Genomic DNA, 16,384 nt, shown 5'->3' with positions numbered 1-16,384 from the left:
GTCTGGTTTGACAACACAAAACACCAGGGGGGAAGGGGGAGGAGGAAGGGGGAAATACGTCAAATTATATCAGTTTAAACAAAAGGCAAAAAATGTATTTTATACGTATTTGTGCGGATGGGGTGCTACCTGGGAACTATTAAAGCACAGTTACAGAAAGCTATTTCCCATATGATGCGCTCAAGAACCTCCACTACATGAAAATAAACTGTTAATTATTCATTAGAATAAAATCAATTGAGAACCAAAATGATATTACAAACGATTTGAGCAGCGACTGTGACCAACATGATAGTCACACGCATAGGGGAAGAATATAGCAGTGTCTGAGTCACATTATAACCACTAGAGTGCTAATCAGAAGGTCCTTAGAAGTTCTTCGAACGAAACGCGCATCGGGTATCGGTCATGTCAGATGTGCTGTCACGAGCGTGATTGAGAAACATGTCTCGCAGTGGGTTAATTTTGAGTCTAGTTACTAGCAGTTATAGAAGGACAGCTTAATATCTATATCATAGCACTGGTTAATATACATATATACAAACGGATAAACGGCATACCAACAGTGAAGCAGCTATAGTATTACTAAACTCTGTGTAGTACATAGATCCAGTAAAAGAAATATCCATTGAGAGTGTTGTGGTCTGTGTATACACTCCATGGGAGAACTCTTTGTAATTTAGCACTTATTTATGTTCATTGTATTCTCACACTAATCACTTATTTACCATCACAGTTTACTTGATTGTTCATTACTGTATATCCCTCCGAGGACCTTTTGTTTGAACTGCTCCCCTCTGCACAGGACCAGCGTGCTAAGGGTTAACATGTGCTTGTTCTTTGTTGAATCGGCAACCCCACCCACTGGAATGTTAATGAGCCAAGGGGACAAAGAAAAGATCTTTTTGTTCACAGACGCACCAGATTCAACCTCACCCACCCAGCGTACATCTGCGTTGCTCCAAAGGCGTGAGCCGTTTGCTGCCGTTCGCTGATGTTAGTTGATGTTAAAGTGATGTTGAAGCTGCTCTATTTCTATCTGAAACACATAAGCCCTTTATCCCCTGTTCCCAATTTTCCAACTTTATCTGTCCATGAAATGTCTATGAATTACCTGTATAACCCTGTTCTTTTATCGTAACCATGTATTTTTTATAACTCTGTGCCCAGGACATACTTGAAAACGAGAGGTATCTCTCAATGTATTACTTCCTGGTAAAACATTTTTATAAATAAAAATAAATAAATAAAAAATTAGCACAATAGCACCCTAGGGATTATATTGTGACTCACACCCTATGCTCTGGACACTATCATGTTAGTCATAGTCGCTGCTCAAGTAGTTTGTAATATATTTTATTTTGGTTCTCAAAATCGATTTTATGCTAAAAAAAAATAATTAAAAGTTATATTTTATTTTCATCTAGTGGAGGGTCTTGAGTGCATCATATGGAACCCCTTTCTGGAAGTGCTTTTTGCACGTAAGAGAAAGGGAAGATTGATAGAAGGGAAGGGGTAAGGGGAGGAGAAAGTAACTCTCGCGTCAGACCAGAATGCAATGTATTGAAAGTAATAACAAAGGTGCAAAAGGGGATAAAGGGTAATTGAGAACTAGGAAACAAGAACACCCCTTTGAAAGCACTCATTGTAGTGATATGTAATGATGAATCAAGTTAATAAGCAATACTTTATTATTAATATATAAAATAAATGGTTAAATGATCGAACAATAAACAACTAACATTGGTGACAGGACATATAAAACAGACTAAGGTGCTCTATACAAAAACTGAGACGTTGGGGAGATTCATTACATCCAATTGCTAGTTAGCAATGAAATGACTCACAAATAGTGAGGAAAAGACCCCTAAGTCCAGCAATGAAAATGGTTAAAAGCCTGTACATTCTGAACAGGTAACAGAGAACTAACCATAGGGATAATTACAAATATAGAACATATGAAAGTTCCTACACAAATACACAGATAATGTGGATGAGTCAATAAATAGTGTGTCAAATAACACAATCAATATCGCCAAGATGCAACAGCTCATATAAGAGTACCTGAGATGCTAGAAGTAGAGTAGCGACAGGGGAATAAATCTCGTAGTTGATACAGATATATTCCAAAAACTGATAAATGAAGTGCATTAAAGCCCACAAAATGTGTTAAATGGCTGAGGCACGAATCTGGTCCGTATCAAGTTATAGCCTCCTAGTTAATACAAAGTCAAAATGCAATATCATTATCCTAAAGGTAGCTAATGGCAATAAAGAATCTGTGGCGAGGAAACAGACATATAAACATAGAGGGTGAAACCGCAAGTGTATCACACACACTTAATGTTTATATGTATGTTTCCTCACCACAGATTCTTTATTGCCATTATCTACCTTTAGGATAATGATATTGCATTTTGACTTTGTATTAACTAGGAGGCTATAACTTGATACGGACCAGATCCGTGCCTCAGCCATTTAACACATTTTGTGGGCTCTAATGCACTTCATTTATTAGTTTTTGGAATATCTCTGTATCTGTATCAACTAGGAGATTTATTCCCCTGTCGCTACTCTACTTCTAGCATCTCAGGTGCTCTTACATGAGCTGTTGCATTTTGGCGATATTGTGTTATTTGACAATATTTATTGACTCATCCACATTATCTGTGTATTTGTGTAGGAACTTTTATATGTTATATATTTGTAATTATCCCTATGGTTAGTCCTCTGTTACTTGTTCAGAATGTACAGGCTTTTAACCATTTTATTGCTAACTATCAATTGGATGTAATGAATCTCCCCTACGTCTCAGTTTTTGTATAGAGCACCTTAGTCTGTTTTATATGTCCTGTCACCAATGTTAGTTGTTTATTGTTCGGTCATTTAACCATTTATTTTATATATTAATAATAAAGTATTGCTTATTAACTTAATTCATCATTACACATCACCACAATGAGTGCTTTCAAAAGGGTGTTCTTGTTTCCTAGTTCTTAAGAGAAAGGGAAGGAAAACATCTTAAAATAAATCCCTTCAACAATATACAGTAGTTTCAAGAAATTAATAGAGGGCAAAAAGTCACACACATACTTTGTAATTAGCTTGTCAAACAGCACCGACTGATTTTTGGTACTGTAACTGTTTCTCCTGATTCTGCAACTTCTGCGAACCTCAACATCACCATTTTCTTCATGAACACTGGCCTTGTCGGAACTTCTTGTTCTCTTCAATGACCCGCTACCTGACGCTTCCAATTCACCTGGAAACAACAACACAGGTTATTTTATGCAGCATTTTACTTAAACAGTGTTGATTATTCAAAGAAACTAGGAATGATTTTATTTCATGGTTACCATGCTAGATGCTCTCCACTCATAAGATTAGTTATTTGTAGCAAATTTGACAAGTTACAAGGAGCAAATGAAAAATAAAGACAATATCTTGCTGATTCATTTGATTCTAAATTGGCCTCAGTGGTTACTGCTTTTAGCAGCTTCACATAAAATTAAAGGCATAAATGAAAGAAATTTAGTGCAGGATAAGGAGTACTAAATAATAAACAAAGCAAGTGTCACCAGCAGTCGTTAAAGGACGCCATGAAACAAAATACCTTGCATTTTATTAGCTGCTTGGTCAAGGATGGATTAAAATAAAAAATACATATCTTCCAACAACATGGATGTTCAAAGCACGAGAAGCTTATGAAAGGTTTTCAAGCCAAAAAGTTTAGTATTGTAGTGTGCAATGCAATAAAAAGAACTAAAAACTAAAGATAACAATCAGAAGTATGTTCCGCCACAAAACATTCAGTACATATTATCTATTTAAGCTTTTAAGTAATGTAAAGATAGGTTAAATCTTGATTTGTGCCCAAAGTTCATTTGCAATTTCCATAGAATCCCAGCTAGACGTGTGTGGGACACGGACCTTATGTAACAAGAGTAGTCACTGAGGATTTTTCATTAACTTAACTCAAAGTATTAGCTGAGCCTAACGGCATACCTGTGAAGACATTTTTTTTAACCTAACCTGGTAGGAAAAAAAAATAACTGAGCTTTAAACCAGCGACTTCAGAAACATGTATTACCTTCTTTACAGTCTCCATTCGTCCTGGCATCCGCCTGAAGTTTAGCCAGCCTCCTGAACAGGAGACAAAAAAAAAGCAGGGTATTTAATTGCTTTGGATTGCTACGACGAGTACCTAGGCACACCTTCCATGTGAGCCAAACATGAAAATAAACAATACTTATACTTTTAAGGTAAAAGTAACTTATAATAGTCAGCAGCTTCAGTGGAAAAACTAAAAATTAGCATGACCAAGGAAATGGAGATTAAAAACAAATCAAGTTTAAACTGGCCATACATACAGTACACTAAGTATTTGATAAGCACTCAATGTAATACAGAACACAAAATGATGAAAGTTCTGCTAACAAGCTAGGTTTTCATGTCCATTTATGCATTAAATACACACAAACTACCTGGTAAAGCGTTTTCCTTCAATATTATTCACGCTCGTCATTTCAGTGGTTTTGTCCATGCTGGAATCGGAATAGTTTTGAGTGATTCCTGGCTTTCTCTTATCTAAAGATCGGAGAGCATGCCCACCATGGCCTTCTTCCTTATCTGAAAAATGACCCTAAAAAAGGAGAGAGAAAAAATACTTCCATGAATGATATACCAATGCACTAGACTAGGGGTCTCCAAAGGGTTCAGATCAGAAAACATTTAGAAGGGCAACAAGCTTATGGCTTTGCCCATTACTATATTTAAAACACTGTGTGAGCATTTATAAAACACAGCTACCATATATATTTAAATTTACCTTAACTTACAAGTGAGTTCCAGTGTGAAAAACTGCACTTAACTGCCTAAGTAAGACCCTTCACAGACCACAATTGGCTCACTGCGCCCCAGTTGAAGAGCTCTGCTCTAGATCATTACCTTTGTTATCAGTATGTATGTAGTGCGTTTGCGGTCAGAAGAAATAAATATATATTTTGTCCAGGAGAAACAATATGACAACGTGGGTCAACCTCTCTCTGGCAACCAATAGAAAGTTGTGACCGGACATTTCAGCTTCCGATTGGCGGTCTAGGACGTTTGGCCGTGACCAAAAAGCCACCAGGGACAAGACGCCACTAGGATATTTTGCCGCGCGCACTTGCTCACTCCGATAAGTGCATGTTTAAATGTCCCATGCGGGACTATTACACTGTCTAGACCAGCTGCACTATCTTTAAATGTCCCGAGCGGGACATTTAAAGGTGGAGCGTCGGAGCGGACTGTCTAGGCAGTATAGCGGACCCGCACGGGACATTTAAACATTCACTTATCAGACCTAGCTTGTTGGTGTGGGAGGTCGGGTGCAGCAGACTGGGTGGGTCAGGTGCACGGCGGACATCAGAGCAAAATGTCCAGCGTTGACATGTTCCGGCATTGGAACACCAGCAGCGTTTTGGTCACAGTCAAACATCCCAGTTCACAGATTGGGTGACCCCACAGGCAACTTTATTTTTCCTTAAATGTGGTGGCGAAAGTAAAAATGTAATACCCATGTTGTTCCCCAATCCATTGCAAGGAAACCAAGACATGTTTTTGTAATCCACTTATGAATCGCATAAATAAACCAAATGCACATATGCTTGCTAATAAATTTGGGAATCACCCAAAGCAGGTCTGTCAGATTGCAGGAGGCGACTGTTTACAAATATTGCTCTGGTTCTTAAACAGGAAGTATTAAGACTTGTCGATCACCTCTATTGGGAATCCCTCATTGTAACCAGCACTCACATCAGTATGAAAATACAGAATTGTTTACTCCACACGTGAACCACAGAGAGAAAAAAAAAAAGGTTTATTAGCAAAGGCACCAAGCTTGGAATGAAAAAGCATCTCAAGCTCATTCACAACTCTGTATATACATACATGGGCAGGTCACGTTATCTCCTGCATATCCGGCTCAGAAAAGGACATGTACGAAACGACGCTCAGTGACTAATTGCGTTGGGAAGCTTGCTGATGCCATCATGTTAACATGGGAACGTTGAGGTCGCGATCTTGATTTGGGTCTTACACACAGGATGCTCATACCCTCTTAGGCCTCGGTCCCGCTGCGCTCGTTGGCGCGGGCGGCAATGTAGCGAGTTCCCCACCAGCAGGGGAATCCTCGCGAGCCGGTCCCGGTCCCCCCTGGCTGCACAGCTGACTACACGCTGTGGCGCGTCAGCCGCTGGAGACACCAGAGAATGGTGTTTCCTAGCGTTGACGCGTGACGTGTGTGGCTGTGAGCCAATGGGGAGGGGAGGCTTCGGGAGGAGGAGAGGCTTCGGGCAGCGGGGAGGAGTGTGGAGTGAAAGCAGGTGAGTGCCTGTCTGTGTGTGTGTCTGAGTGCGCGCGTGCGTGTCTGTGTGTGCCCGAGTGCGTGAGTGCCTGCCTCTGTCTGTGTGTGTGTGTATGAGTGCGTGAGTGCCTGCCTGTGTGTGCGCGCGTGTGTGTATGAGTGCGTGAGTGCCTGCCTGTGTGTGTGTGTATGAATGAGTGCCTGCGTGTGTGTGTTTAAACTTACTTTCCAGCTCCAGCCCAAGTCCGTGGAGGGAGGGGGGGGGGGGGAGTAGCGGGTCCCTCCGCTCAAGCCACGCCCCCCCTCCCTGTCAAACCGCCCACCACCCGCTCCCTACAGACCGCATATCGCGGTCTGTGTATCTCAGCGCACCGCCTGTCAGCAGTGCGGGTGCGCTGACTCTGGGAGCGGGGCCTTAGCCTAAGGCCTGGACCCCGCTGGCAACTGCAGCGCCCGCTGTGGCGGACGCTGCAGGGACGAGAGCCCTCCCCTCAATGGCGCCGGGCCCGCTGCGAGGGGGGGCCGCAGCGCTGTGGCAAGAGTTGCTCCTACTCTCAATAGAATTGAGAGCAGGACTCGCGACGGAGCGCTAAGCCACGCCCCCGGCGGTTCAGCTAATGAGGGCGAACCTGCCAGGTGACGTCCCGGCCGTGCCCCTCCCGCGTCACGCCCCCCTGTCCTTTGGTCTGCAGCGTCCTGCAGACCGGGGGAATCGGCTGCACGCGCCGCCAGTCTCGCGGGCACGCGTGCAGCGGAGTTTACCGGGGCCTTAGCATAGACGCAAGAGTGTGGAACTACGCTGATCTGACAACACGAGGAAGGACCCCTCCCTGTTTGAACTACGAAGTAGAAGAGCAATCATAGAAATAAATGGCACACCACTGTTAAAAAAGACATGCAAGTATAATTCTGCTTCTGGTGCTTACCTCCCAATGGTCCTGGCGTCTCAAGGCTGGACCTGATAATGGCACAAAAATGAAGGAAAGGAGGAGCACACAGGAGTCTTGATTTGAGTTTTGAAAAACTTCAATAAGGTGTTCCCAGCATCAGAGCTTTAGTACAGATAACGTTTCAGGACTAATGTGTCCCTTCCTCAGACCCAACAGGAAGGGACACATTAGTACTGAAACGTTGTCTGTACTAAAGCTCTGATGCTGGGAACACTTTATTGAAGTTTTTCAAAACTCAAATCAAGTCTCTTGTGTGCTCCTCCTTTCCTTCATTTTTGTGCCTGTTTGAACTACAACATATGTATCTGGCCAGTGACTGAGATTAATTTCTCACTAAGCGCATTGACACTCCAATCTTGCGAGCATCTATTGTATGCTTGGTCTGCAATAAATAGTTTATATCTATTTACCCTATGAAACGTGAACTTTTAGATTTGCGAATTGGACGTGGGTTATCCTATAAGAAGCTGCCCAAGTCTCCAACTATTAAAAAAAATTAAAAAAAACTTCAAACACCACCAATTTCTACCAAGGACTTTGTCTGTCATGTTCATTGGACTTGGATGTCCTATCACTGGTCTTATACCAACTATTTTTTTCACTTATTTTAGATGTATAACATTTAGATTTTTTTGTATACTGTATATTTACACTATCATTTTAAACTGTTATTTCACCATTCCATTTAGTTATTGAATTATAGCAATATACTGCCCTGAAGAGCTTACAATTCAATCGGTAAGTAGGAAGAATGTACCGAGACAGTAGGAAGGTGTTCTGGTAAGTGCCCCTGCAAGGGGCCACGGTCAGTGTATACGGTGTATAGTATCAGCCACAGAGCTACTCATATGTTTTGTTATGGAGGAGGGTTTTTAAATGGGTCTTAAAGGCGGAGAGAGGGTGGGTGTGAATGTATATCTATCGAGATATATCTAGATATAGAGATATCAATATCTAGATGACACACACGGTTGATATTTTTTTTACTAAAGAAGTCGAGACAATTTAAAGCAGCGGTGCTCAAACTGGGTGGCGCGACCCCCAGGGGGGAGGGAGATTTTGCTGGGGGGGTGGGGGGGCACGGGCAGTTGCATAGGCCCCGTGCTCTTTCCCCATGCATTTAAATTAAAGAAGGGGATCACGTGAGGCCCCTGCAACTATTTACTTATCTTGCTTCAGCCGGCTTGTGTTGCGCCGCAGCGCCATGTGACGTCACACGCGTCAAATGACACAGTGGGTCACATGACCCCGCAGCGTCCTCTGACACGGATGAAGGTAGGCGGGGTGGGGGGCGCAGCACTAAACGTTTGTTATGTGTGATACTGAAATCTACGTGTGACCTACTTAGTGATTCCAAACTGATAATAGTGATAATGTGATATCAAAATAAAAGTGGAACTCAAGAAACAGTGTCAACTTGCTGAGTGACTGTCTCCTAAATGAGGAGCATCGGAAAAGTTCACAATTAGGAGGAGTGTGTACTACAGTACAAGCCTTGATTGGAAACTGGCAGCCTAAGGCAAGGGGGCGCAAACTTTTCCCCGTGCGCACCCCTGCCTGCTCTCCTCGGCGCCTAGCGTGCCCTGAACCGGCGTCAAATGGCGTGTGTGGTCATGGTATGTCGCCATGGTAAAGTGACACAACCTCACAGCGTCATTTGACGCCGGGTTACCAGGACAACGCGCCACTTGAAGGTAAGTGTATTACAGAGGCCTCACGCAGTTCCCCGGCATTTAATCTAAATGCCTGGGTGGAGAGCACGAGACCTCTATAACTGCCGTGCCCCACCAGAAAATCTAGCGCCCACCCATGGGGGGCCGCTTCCCAGTTTGCGCACAGCTGGCCTAAGGGACAAGGACAGGTCTTTCCAAAACCTGTCAATACTGACATAGAAGAAAAATATTCAAGTCCCTGACGCAATGAAAACTGTAACAATTACCATACCAGTCCCAAGATATGGTATGAAAACCAGTCCTGTTAATCAAGGGGATATCCAGATGATGGCATATGGTATATACTCCGTAAACGACACGGCTTCAACTTTTATAAGTTAAGGAGCGATGCGTTGTGGAGGCCAGCGGCAGGAAGTTCAATACATCTCTAGTGATTCCGTGCCATTGATCTCGATTTAGGGCGGCTTTTTAGGCTTTGGCTACTGTGAGGTGGAGCGGTTTGAGATCTTGCGCCACCTGGTTCGACCACTTCTTTGGAGCATTTCAGTCCACTTTCCAGCCTATGGGTCGTGTGGTGTTGGGGGACTAGTATGGTAGTCTGGTGATGTCCATACGGCAGACGTGGCCAAACCACCTAAGTCTTTGTCACTTAATGTACTGGTCGAATGTGGATTGGTTGGCAGGCTAACCATACATCTTCATTTTTCATTTATGTTACATACTCCATATTACGCTTCGAGACCGATGGAAAAATTAAGATGTACAGATGGTGATTCTGTGAAGAAAATCAAGAGACAGACGGACCATTGTGCAGTATTCCTCCACACTGTACAATACAATTGCCTACTTACAGCAATCTGCTAGGTCAAAAGCAGAAAGTGTGGTCTTTGAATGCCTCTGACTGTGTTTGCCTAACAGCTGGATCCTCTGATCTCCCAAAGGTAAGTTCTACCCATAAAAAGTACATAGTACAATTTAAAACATTAATTTTGTGCAGAGACCAAAATTACACTTGCTGTTTTTGGTTACAGTAGGCTGCACTACACGAAAATGCCGTCTGTAGCTTGTGTCGGTGTCTCACTCCTCTCCTGATCTCGTGGCTCCACTCAACACCTCCCCTGATGACATCACTGCTAGAGCGTCAGCTCCGGTCTCAACGTATACGGACAGTGAAAGCTCCACCCTACTAGTTTTGTGACATGCTTTGTCACTTTCTCAGGTGTAACGTCACTGCCTAGCTATTAGGGGGAAGCTTTTCACCGTCCGTGTACGTTGAGACCAGAGCTGGCACTCTAGCAGTGACGTCATCGGGGGAGGTGTCGAGTGGAGCCGCGGCTGCGAGATAAGGAGAGGAGTGAGACACCGACCCCAGCTGCTAGACACCGCTCTAAGGCCTCGGCCATGTTCCCTGCTTGCTGCCGGAAGCGCGCTGGGGCGCGCTCCCGCTCAGCACTGAGCCCCTACAGCCGCAATTAGAGCGGCTTTAGTAGGGGCTCACCTGCGCTTCCGCAAGCGCACGGAAGCGTAGGTCTTTAGGGAATTTAAAATTCCCCTGCTTGCCGGCGCGACAGGCCGGTCACGTGAGCGGTTCTCCCAGCTCCGTGGCGTCACTGGCCCGCCCCCGGCCAGTGACGAGCCCGCCCCCTGACAGCACGTGCGGTAAGCAACCGCAAGGCCAGGGAAAGCAACCGCAAGGCCAGGGAAAGCACCCGCTTTCCCTGAGCCTCAGCACGCCAGCAGGGAGCCTGGCCGAGGCCTAAGGCCCCGGTAACTCAGCTGCAACGCGCGCCCGCGAGATTGGCGGCACGTGCAGCCGATTACCTGGTCTGCAGGGAGCTGCAGGAAGAGAGGGGGGGGCGTGCTGAACCGCCGGGGGGCGTGCCGTATCACTCTCGCCTCAGCGCTGCGGCCCCCCCCTCGCAGCGGGCCCGGCGCCATTGAGGGGAGGGCTCTCGTTCCTGCAGCGTCCGCTGTAGTAGGCAGCGGGGTCAAGCCCTAAGGACTCAAGCTGCAGACTGCATTTTTTGAGTGGTGCAACTTAATCAAAAACACTAAGTGTAATTTTGGTCTGTGCACAAAATAAATGTTTTAAAAATTGTATTGTACTATGTACTTTGTATCTATTTATGGGTAAAACTTACCTGTGGGAGATCAGAGGATCCAGCTGTTTGCCATAGTCAGAGCGACACTTAAAGACACTTCCTGCTTTTGACCTAGCAGATTGCTGTAAGTAAGCAATTGTATTGGGCAGCGTGTCACAGTGTGGGGGAATACTGCGTAATGGTCTGTCTCTTGATTTTCTCCACAGAATCACCATCATCTGGATCAAGTATGTGCATATCCCCTTGATTAACAGAACTAGTTTTCATAGCTTGGGGGGGGGGGGGGAGGAGGCTGGAGGGGGAGGAGGCTGGAGGGGGGGGGGGGAGGAGGCTGGAGGGGGGGGGGAGGAGGCTGGAGGGGGGGGGGGAGAGAGGCTGGGGGGGGGGAGAGAGAGGCTGGGGGGGGGGGGAGAGAGAGGCTGGGGGGGGGGGAGAGAGAGGCGGGGGGGGGGAGAGAGGCTGGGGGGGGGGGGAGAGAGGCTGGGGGGGGGGGGAGAGAGGCTGGGGGGGGGGGGAGAGAGGCTGGGGGGGGGGGAGAGAGGCTGGGGGGGGGGGGAGAGAGGCTGGGGGGGGGGGGGAGAGAGGCTGGGGGGGGGGGGGAGAGAGGCTGGGGGGGGGGGGAGAGAGGCTGGGGGGGGGGGGGAGAGAGGCTGGGGTGGGGGAGAGAGAGGCTGGGGTGGGGGAGAGAGAGGCTGGGGGGGGAGAGAGAGGCTGGGGGGGGGAGAGAGAGGCTGGGGGGGGGGGGGAGAGAGAGGCTGGGGGGGGGGGGGAGAGAGAGGCTGGGGGGGGGGGGAGAGAGAGGCTGGGGGGGGGGGGGGGAGAGAGAGGCTGGGGGGGGGGGGGAGAGAGAGGCTGGGGGGGGGGGGGAGAGAGAGGCTGGGGGGGGGGGGGGAGAGAGAGGCTGGGGGGGGGGGAGAGAGAGGCTGGGGGGGGGGGAGAGAGAGGCTGGGGGGGGGAGAGAGAGGCTGGGGGGGGAGAGAGAGGCTGGGGGGGGGGAGAGAGGCTGGGGGGGGGGAGAGAGAGGCTGGGGGGGGGGAGAGAGAGGCTGGGGGGGGGGGGAGAGAGAGGCTGGGGGGGGAGAGAGAGGCTGGGGGGGGAGAGAGAGGCTGGGGGGGGAGAGAGAGGCTGGGGGGGGGAGAGAGAGGCTGGGGGGGGGGAGAGAGAGGCTGGGGGGGGGGAGAGAGAGGCTGGGGGGGGGAGAGAGAGGCTGGGGGGGGGGAGAGAGAGGCTGGGGGGGGGGAGAGAGAGGCTGGGGGGGGGGAGAGAGAGGCTGGGGGGGGAGAGAGAGGCTGGGGGGGGAGAGAGAGGCTGGGGGGGGGGAGAGAGAGGCTGGGGGGGGGGGGGGGGGGAGAGAGAGGCTGGGGGGGGGGGGGAGAGGCTGGGGGGGGGGGGAGAGAGAGGCTGGGGGGGGGGAGAGAGAGGCTGGGGGGGGGGAGAGAGAGGCTGGGGGGGGGAGAGAGAGGCTGGGGGGGGGAGAGAGAGGCTGGGGGGGGAGAGAGAGGCTGGGGGGGGGAGAGAGAGGCTGGGGGGGGGGAGAGAGAGGCTGGGGGGGGAGAGAGAGGCTGGGGGGGGAGAGAGGCTGGGGGGGGAGAGAGAGGCTGGGGGGGGAGAGAGAGGCTGGGGGGGGGAGAGAGGCTGGGGGGGGGAGAGAGGCTGAGGGGGAGAGAGGCTGGGGGGGGGGGAGAGAGAGGCTGGGGGGGGGAGAGAGAGGCTGGGGGGGGGAGAGAGAGGCTGGGGGGGGGGAGAGAGAGGCTGGGGGGGGGGAGAGAGGCTGGGGGGGGAGAGAGGCTGGGGGGGGGGAGAGAGAGGCTGGGGGGGGGGGGGAGAGAGGCTTGGGGGGGGAGAGAGAGGCTGGGGGGAGAGAGAGGCTGGGGGGGGGGAGAGAGAGGCTGGGGGGGGGGGAGAGAGAGGCTGGGGGGGGGAGAGAGAGGCTGGGGGGGGAGAGAGAGGCTGGGGGGGGGGAGAGAGAGGCGGGGGGGGGAGAGAGAGGCGGGGGGGGGGAGAGAGAGGCTGGGGGGGGGGGGAGAGAGGCTGGGGGGGGGGAGAGAGGCTGGGGGGGGGGGAGAGAGGCTGGGGGTGGGGGGAGAGAGGCTGGGGGGGGGGAGAGAGAGGCTGGGGGGGGGAGAGAGAGGCTGGGGGGGGGAGAGAGAGGCTGGGGGGGGGAGAGAGAGGCTGGGGGGGGGAGAGAGAGGCTGGGGGGGGGAGAGAGAGGCTGGGGGGGGGAGAGAGAGGCTGGGGGGGGGGAGAGAGAGGCTGGGGGGGGGGAGAGAGAGGCTGGGGGGGGGGAGAGAGGCTGGGGGGGGGAGAGAGGCTGGGGGGGGGGAGAGAGGCTGAGGGGGAGAGAGGCTGGGGGGGGGGGAGAGAGAGGCTGGGGGGGGGAGAGAGAGGCTGGGGGGGGGAGAGAGAGGCTGGGGGGGGGAGAGAGAGGCTGGGGGGGGAGAGAGAGAGGCTGGGGGGGGGGAGAGAGAGAGGCTGGGGGGGGGGAGAGAGGCTGGGGGGGGAGAGAGGCTGGGGGGGGGAGAGAGAGGCTGGGGGGGGGAGAGAGAGGCTGGGGGGGGGAGAGAGAGGCTGGGGGGGGGAGAGAGAGGCTGGGGGGGGGAGAGAGAGGCTGGGGGGGGGGAGAAAGAGGCTGGGGGGGGGGAGAAAGAGGCTGGGGGGGGGGAGCGAGAGGCTGGGGGGAGAGAGGCTTGGGGGGAGAGAGGCTTGGGGGGAGAGAGGCTTGGGGGGAGAGAGGCTTGCGGGGGGGAGAGGCTTGGGGGGGGAGAGGCTTGGGGGGGGAGACGCTTGGGGGGGGGCAGAGGCTTGGAGGGGGGGGCAGAGGCTTGGGGGGGGAGCAGAGGCTTGGGGGAGGGGAAGAGGGACAGAAGTTCCTCGCATGTTTGCATTGTCACTCACGTCGCTTTGCTGGCTGTCCCCGCCGCCGGCCCGGCCGGGTTTCTGAGGCCTCGGTGTATATTTCCCTGATTTCTTCCCCGGGGTCTGCAGCGACAGGAACTCGGAGGAGCTGTCCAGCTCGAGGTAACTGGGTGACACACCGGCGGTGGCCCCCGACGAGCTCCGCAGCACCACCATGACCCCGGACAGACACCGCCGGTATACCTGTTATATTAACCGCTTCCTCCGTCACTGAGCGCCCGGCGGACGGTTGGAAAGAGCGCGAGGCAGCAAACACCGCGCGCGCGCCTCCGAATTCTGGCGCCACAAACTTTCGCGCGCTAGGCCGAATCCCCGACAACGACGGGTATCCCTCCGCGCCGTGGGGGTCGCTTGCGGCAAACAATGGGCCTTGGAGCCACTTCAAAGTACGCCACCTACTCCTATGACCAATTCCATTGGGGGGAGGGGGGGACGCGGTTTACTGAGGGGTAGTTTATTGATTGGGAAGGTTGGGCTAGTTCGGTTATTTCGGGACTATTTTACGTCGTGCTTTACGTATAGCGGGCGGAGGGAGACAAGGTGGAGCCTAGAACTATTTTTTTTTTGCCCTGCGTGTGATTGGATGTAGTTTTGGCGCGTGAACTCGAGAAGCGCTGTGATTGGTGCGGTAGTGCTAAGCCCCACCCCCTTCTGGACGGGATGTGTAGTTAATGAGTGTTGGTGGCATAGACAAGAGATATACAATGCAACATGTTCATGTTAAATCTGCAGATCACGCAATTTCCTGCATATGTTTTTTTTATTATTCTAAATCAAATAAGCTTTATTGGCATGACAAAAGAGCATTTCAGTATTGCTAAAGCGTGAATAATAGGGTTTAGGGTATAATGTTTAAACAGTACCTGAATTATAAGGGGTAGGGTATAATGATTGTACGGTACATTGATAAGTTAGGCTACGCTTATAGTGACGGCGACGTCAAGCTGTGGTCACTGAAAAAAATAAAATTGAGATGACTTCCAGCGATCGCGACCAAGCCGTCGCATCGCGCTTACTATAAGCGCACACGACAGCGGCAATGCATTGGTCTTGACACGCCGGCACAATAAGTGCAGCCTTACACACAGGGATGTGGGGGTTAGTGGGCGTCTCTCAGCCTGTGGCAGGTGCTGATAGAGTGTGCAGCCAGTCCTGCTGTGGTTTCATCTTCTCCCGGGAGGAACGCTATTTTTTGGTTCTCTTCTATATTGTTAAAGTTCTGGATAAGAGCTGTGAGTTGCTCCAGGTGGGCACTCCTCAGTTCAGAGTACTGTGTGCAACGCAGCAGGAAGTGTGTTTCATCTTCTACGGCTGTGTCCCCAGTACGTTCTACGCACAAACAAGTAACGCCCCTCAATGGGGCTGGGCCCAGTATGAACCTTCACGCGCATTTAGCAGCCGCGCTCTAGTACCAGTTTTTCAAAAGACATCCAAATTGTATTTACAACTTGCGATGGGGGGTGGCCACGCCCCCTGACAGTTCAGCCACTAAGGGTGAACCAGCCGCGTGAGGTCAAGGCCACGCCGCTGCAAAACCCCCGCCACCCGTTGCAATCTCTTGCATCTCACCGCAGATCGTGGTGAAGCGCTGTGCACGCGCAGCCACCCCGCCGGGCGCCCGTGATACAGTGCAGACTGGGACCGGGGCCCACCTCTCCTAGTTCACATCGCTGGCACAGTGTCGTCTCCCTTTCTACTTCCAGGCTGTGGGCGCGCATTTTGTACTGTCCCAAGGTCTATCTCTGCTTTGGGTCTTTTACCTTCAGTAGGTAGGGTGCCAGAGTGTATTCTCTCTGTAGGCTGTGGTAGGCCTCCAACTTCTTTGAGCGCTGGATATCATTTTCCCAGATTGTCACATACTGCTTCTTCATTTCGCTGGCGATTGAGTTGATTTGTTTTTTCGTCAGGTTGTTGATGTGTGTGGGGTTTTGTTCTTGGAGTGAGAGGACAAGTTGTTTGATGTCACAGGGTTTAGTGAGGAGGTCTGGTTTTTCTTTGCTCTGTGGCAGTAAGACTGTGGATGGCTGTTGTTTAGGTGAGCCCAGAATGTCAGTGCTCTCTTCTGAACAATGAGCAGTAGAGGAAAGCGACTCTGCCCGACATGCATTGTTTGATGTACAGATGCAGTATTTCAGTTGGGCTGGTATCCCATTTTGTAGAGTCCGGGTATGTCACAGGACCCCACACCTCGCTGCCATACAGAAGGATGGGTGTGATGATGCTGTTGAATATTTTCATCCAGATTCTTATTGGTGGTTTTAGTTGGTACAGCTGTTACCTTAGGTTGAATCTCCCGGATGAGCTGATAGTTAGACCAAGGTATGTGTAGCTCGCTGTCTGTTCCAGTGCGTTGTCATTCAGTTTGAATTGCGATATGGTTCGATGTTTTTTTCTGGA

At 50.5% G+C, this 16,384-nt stretch overlaps 2 protein-coding genes across 2 annotated transcripts in view; one reads left to right on the top strand and one right to left on the bottom strand.

Moving 5' to 3' along the window:
* The window catches only part of ATAD2 (ATPase family AAA domain containing 2), a 43,450-nt gene extending 29,125 nt beyond the window's left edge, over positions 1 to 14,325 (bottom strand). Inside the window, exons 1-4 of the mRNA XM_075582241.1 lie at positions 13,967 to 14,325; positions 4,485 to 4,642; positions 4,091 to 4,143; positions 3,094 to 3,262 (exon numbers count right to left, since the gene is read on the bottom strand). Of these exons, the coding sequence (XP_075438356.1) occupies positions 3,094 to 3,262; positions 4,091 to 4,143; positions 4,485 to 4,642; positions 13,967 to 14,143 (557 nt within the window). The 5' untranslated portion in view covers positions 14,144 to 14,325. The remainder of the gene's footprint in view (positions 1 to 3,093; positions 3,263 to 4,090; positions 4,144 to 4,484; positions 4,643 to 13,966) is intronic.
* The window catches only part of NTAQ1 (N-terminal glutamine amidase 1), a 42,845-nt gene continuing 40,739 nt past the window's right edge, over positions 14,279 to 16,384 (top strand). The window contains exon 1 of the mRNA XM_075582243.1: positions 14,279 to 14,373. Coding sequence (XP_075438358.1) covers positions 14,351 to 14,373 — 23 coding nt within the window. The 5' untranslated portion in view covers positions 14,279 to 14,350. The remainder of the gene's footprint in view (positions 14,374 to 16,384) is intronic.

The sequence above is a fragment of the Ascaphus truei genome, chromosome 2 (genome assembly GCF_040206685.1).
Source record: "Ascaphus truei isolate aAscTru1 chromosome 2, aAscTru1.hap1, whole genome shotgun sequence".
NCBI classification, from domain to species: domain Eukaryota; kingdom Metazoa; phylum Chordata; class Amphibia; order Anura; family Ascaphidae; genus Ascaphus; species Ascaphus truei.
This window is presented reverse-complemented; position numbering and strand designations above follow the sequence as displayed.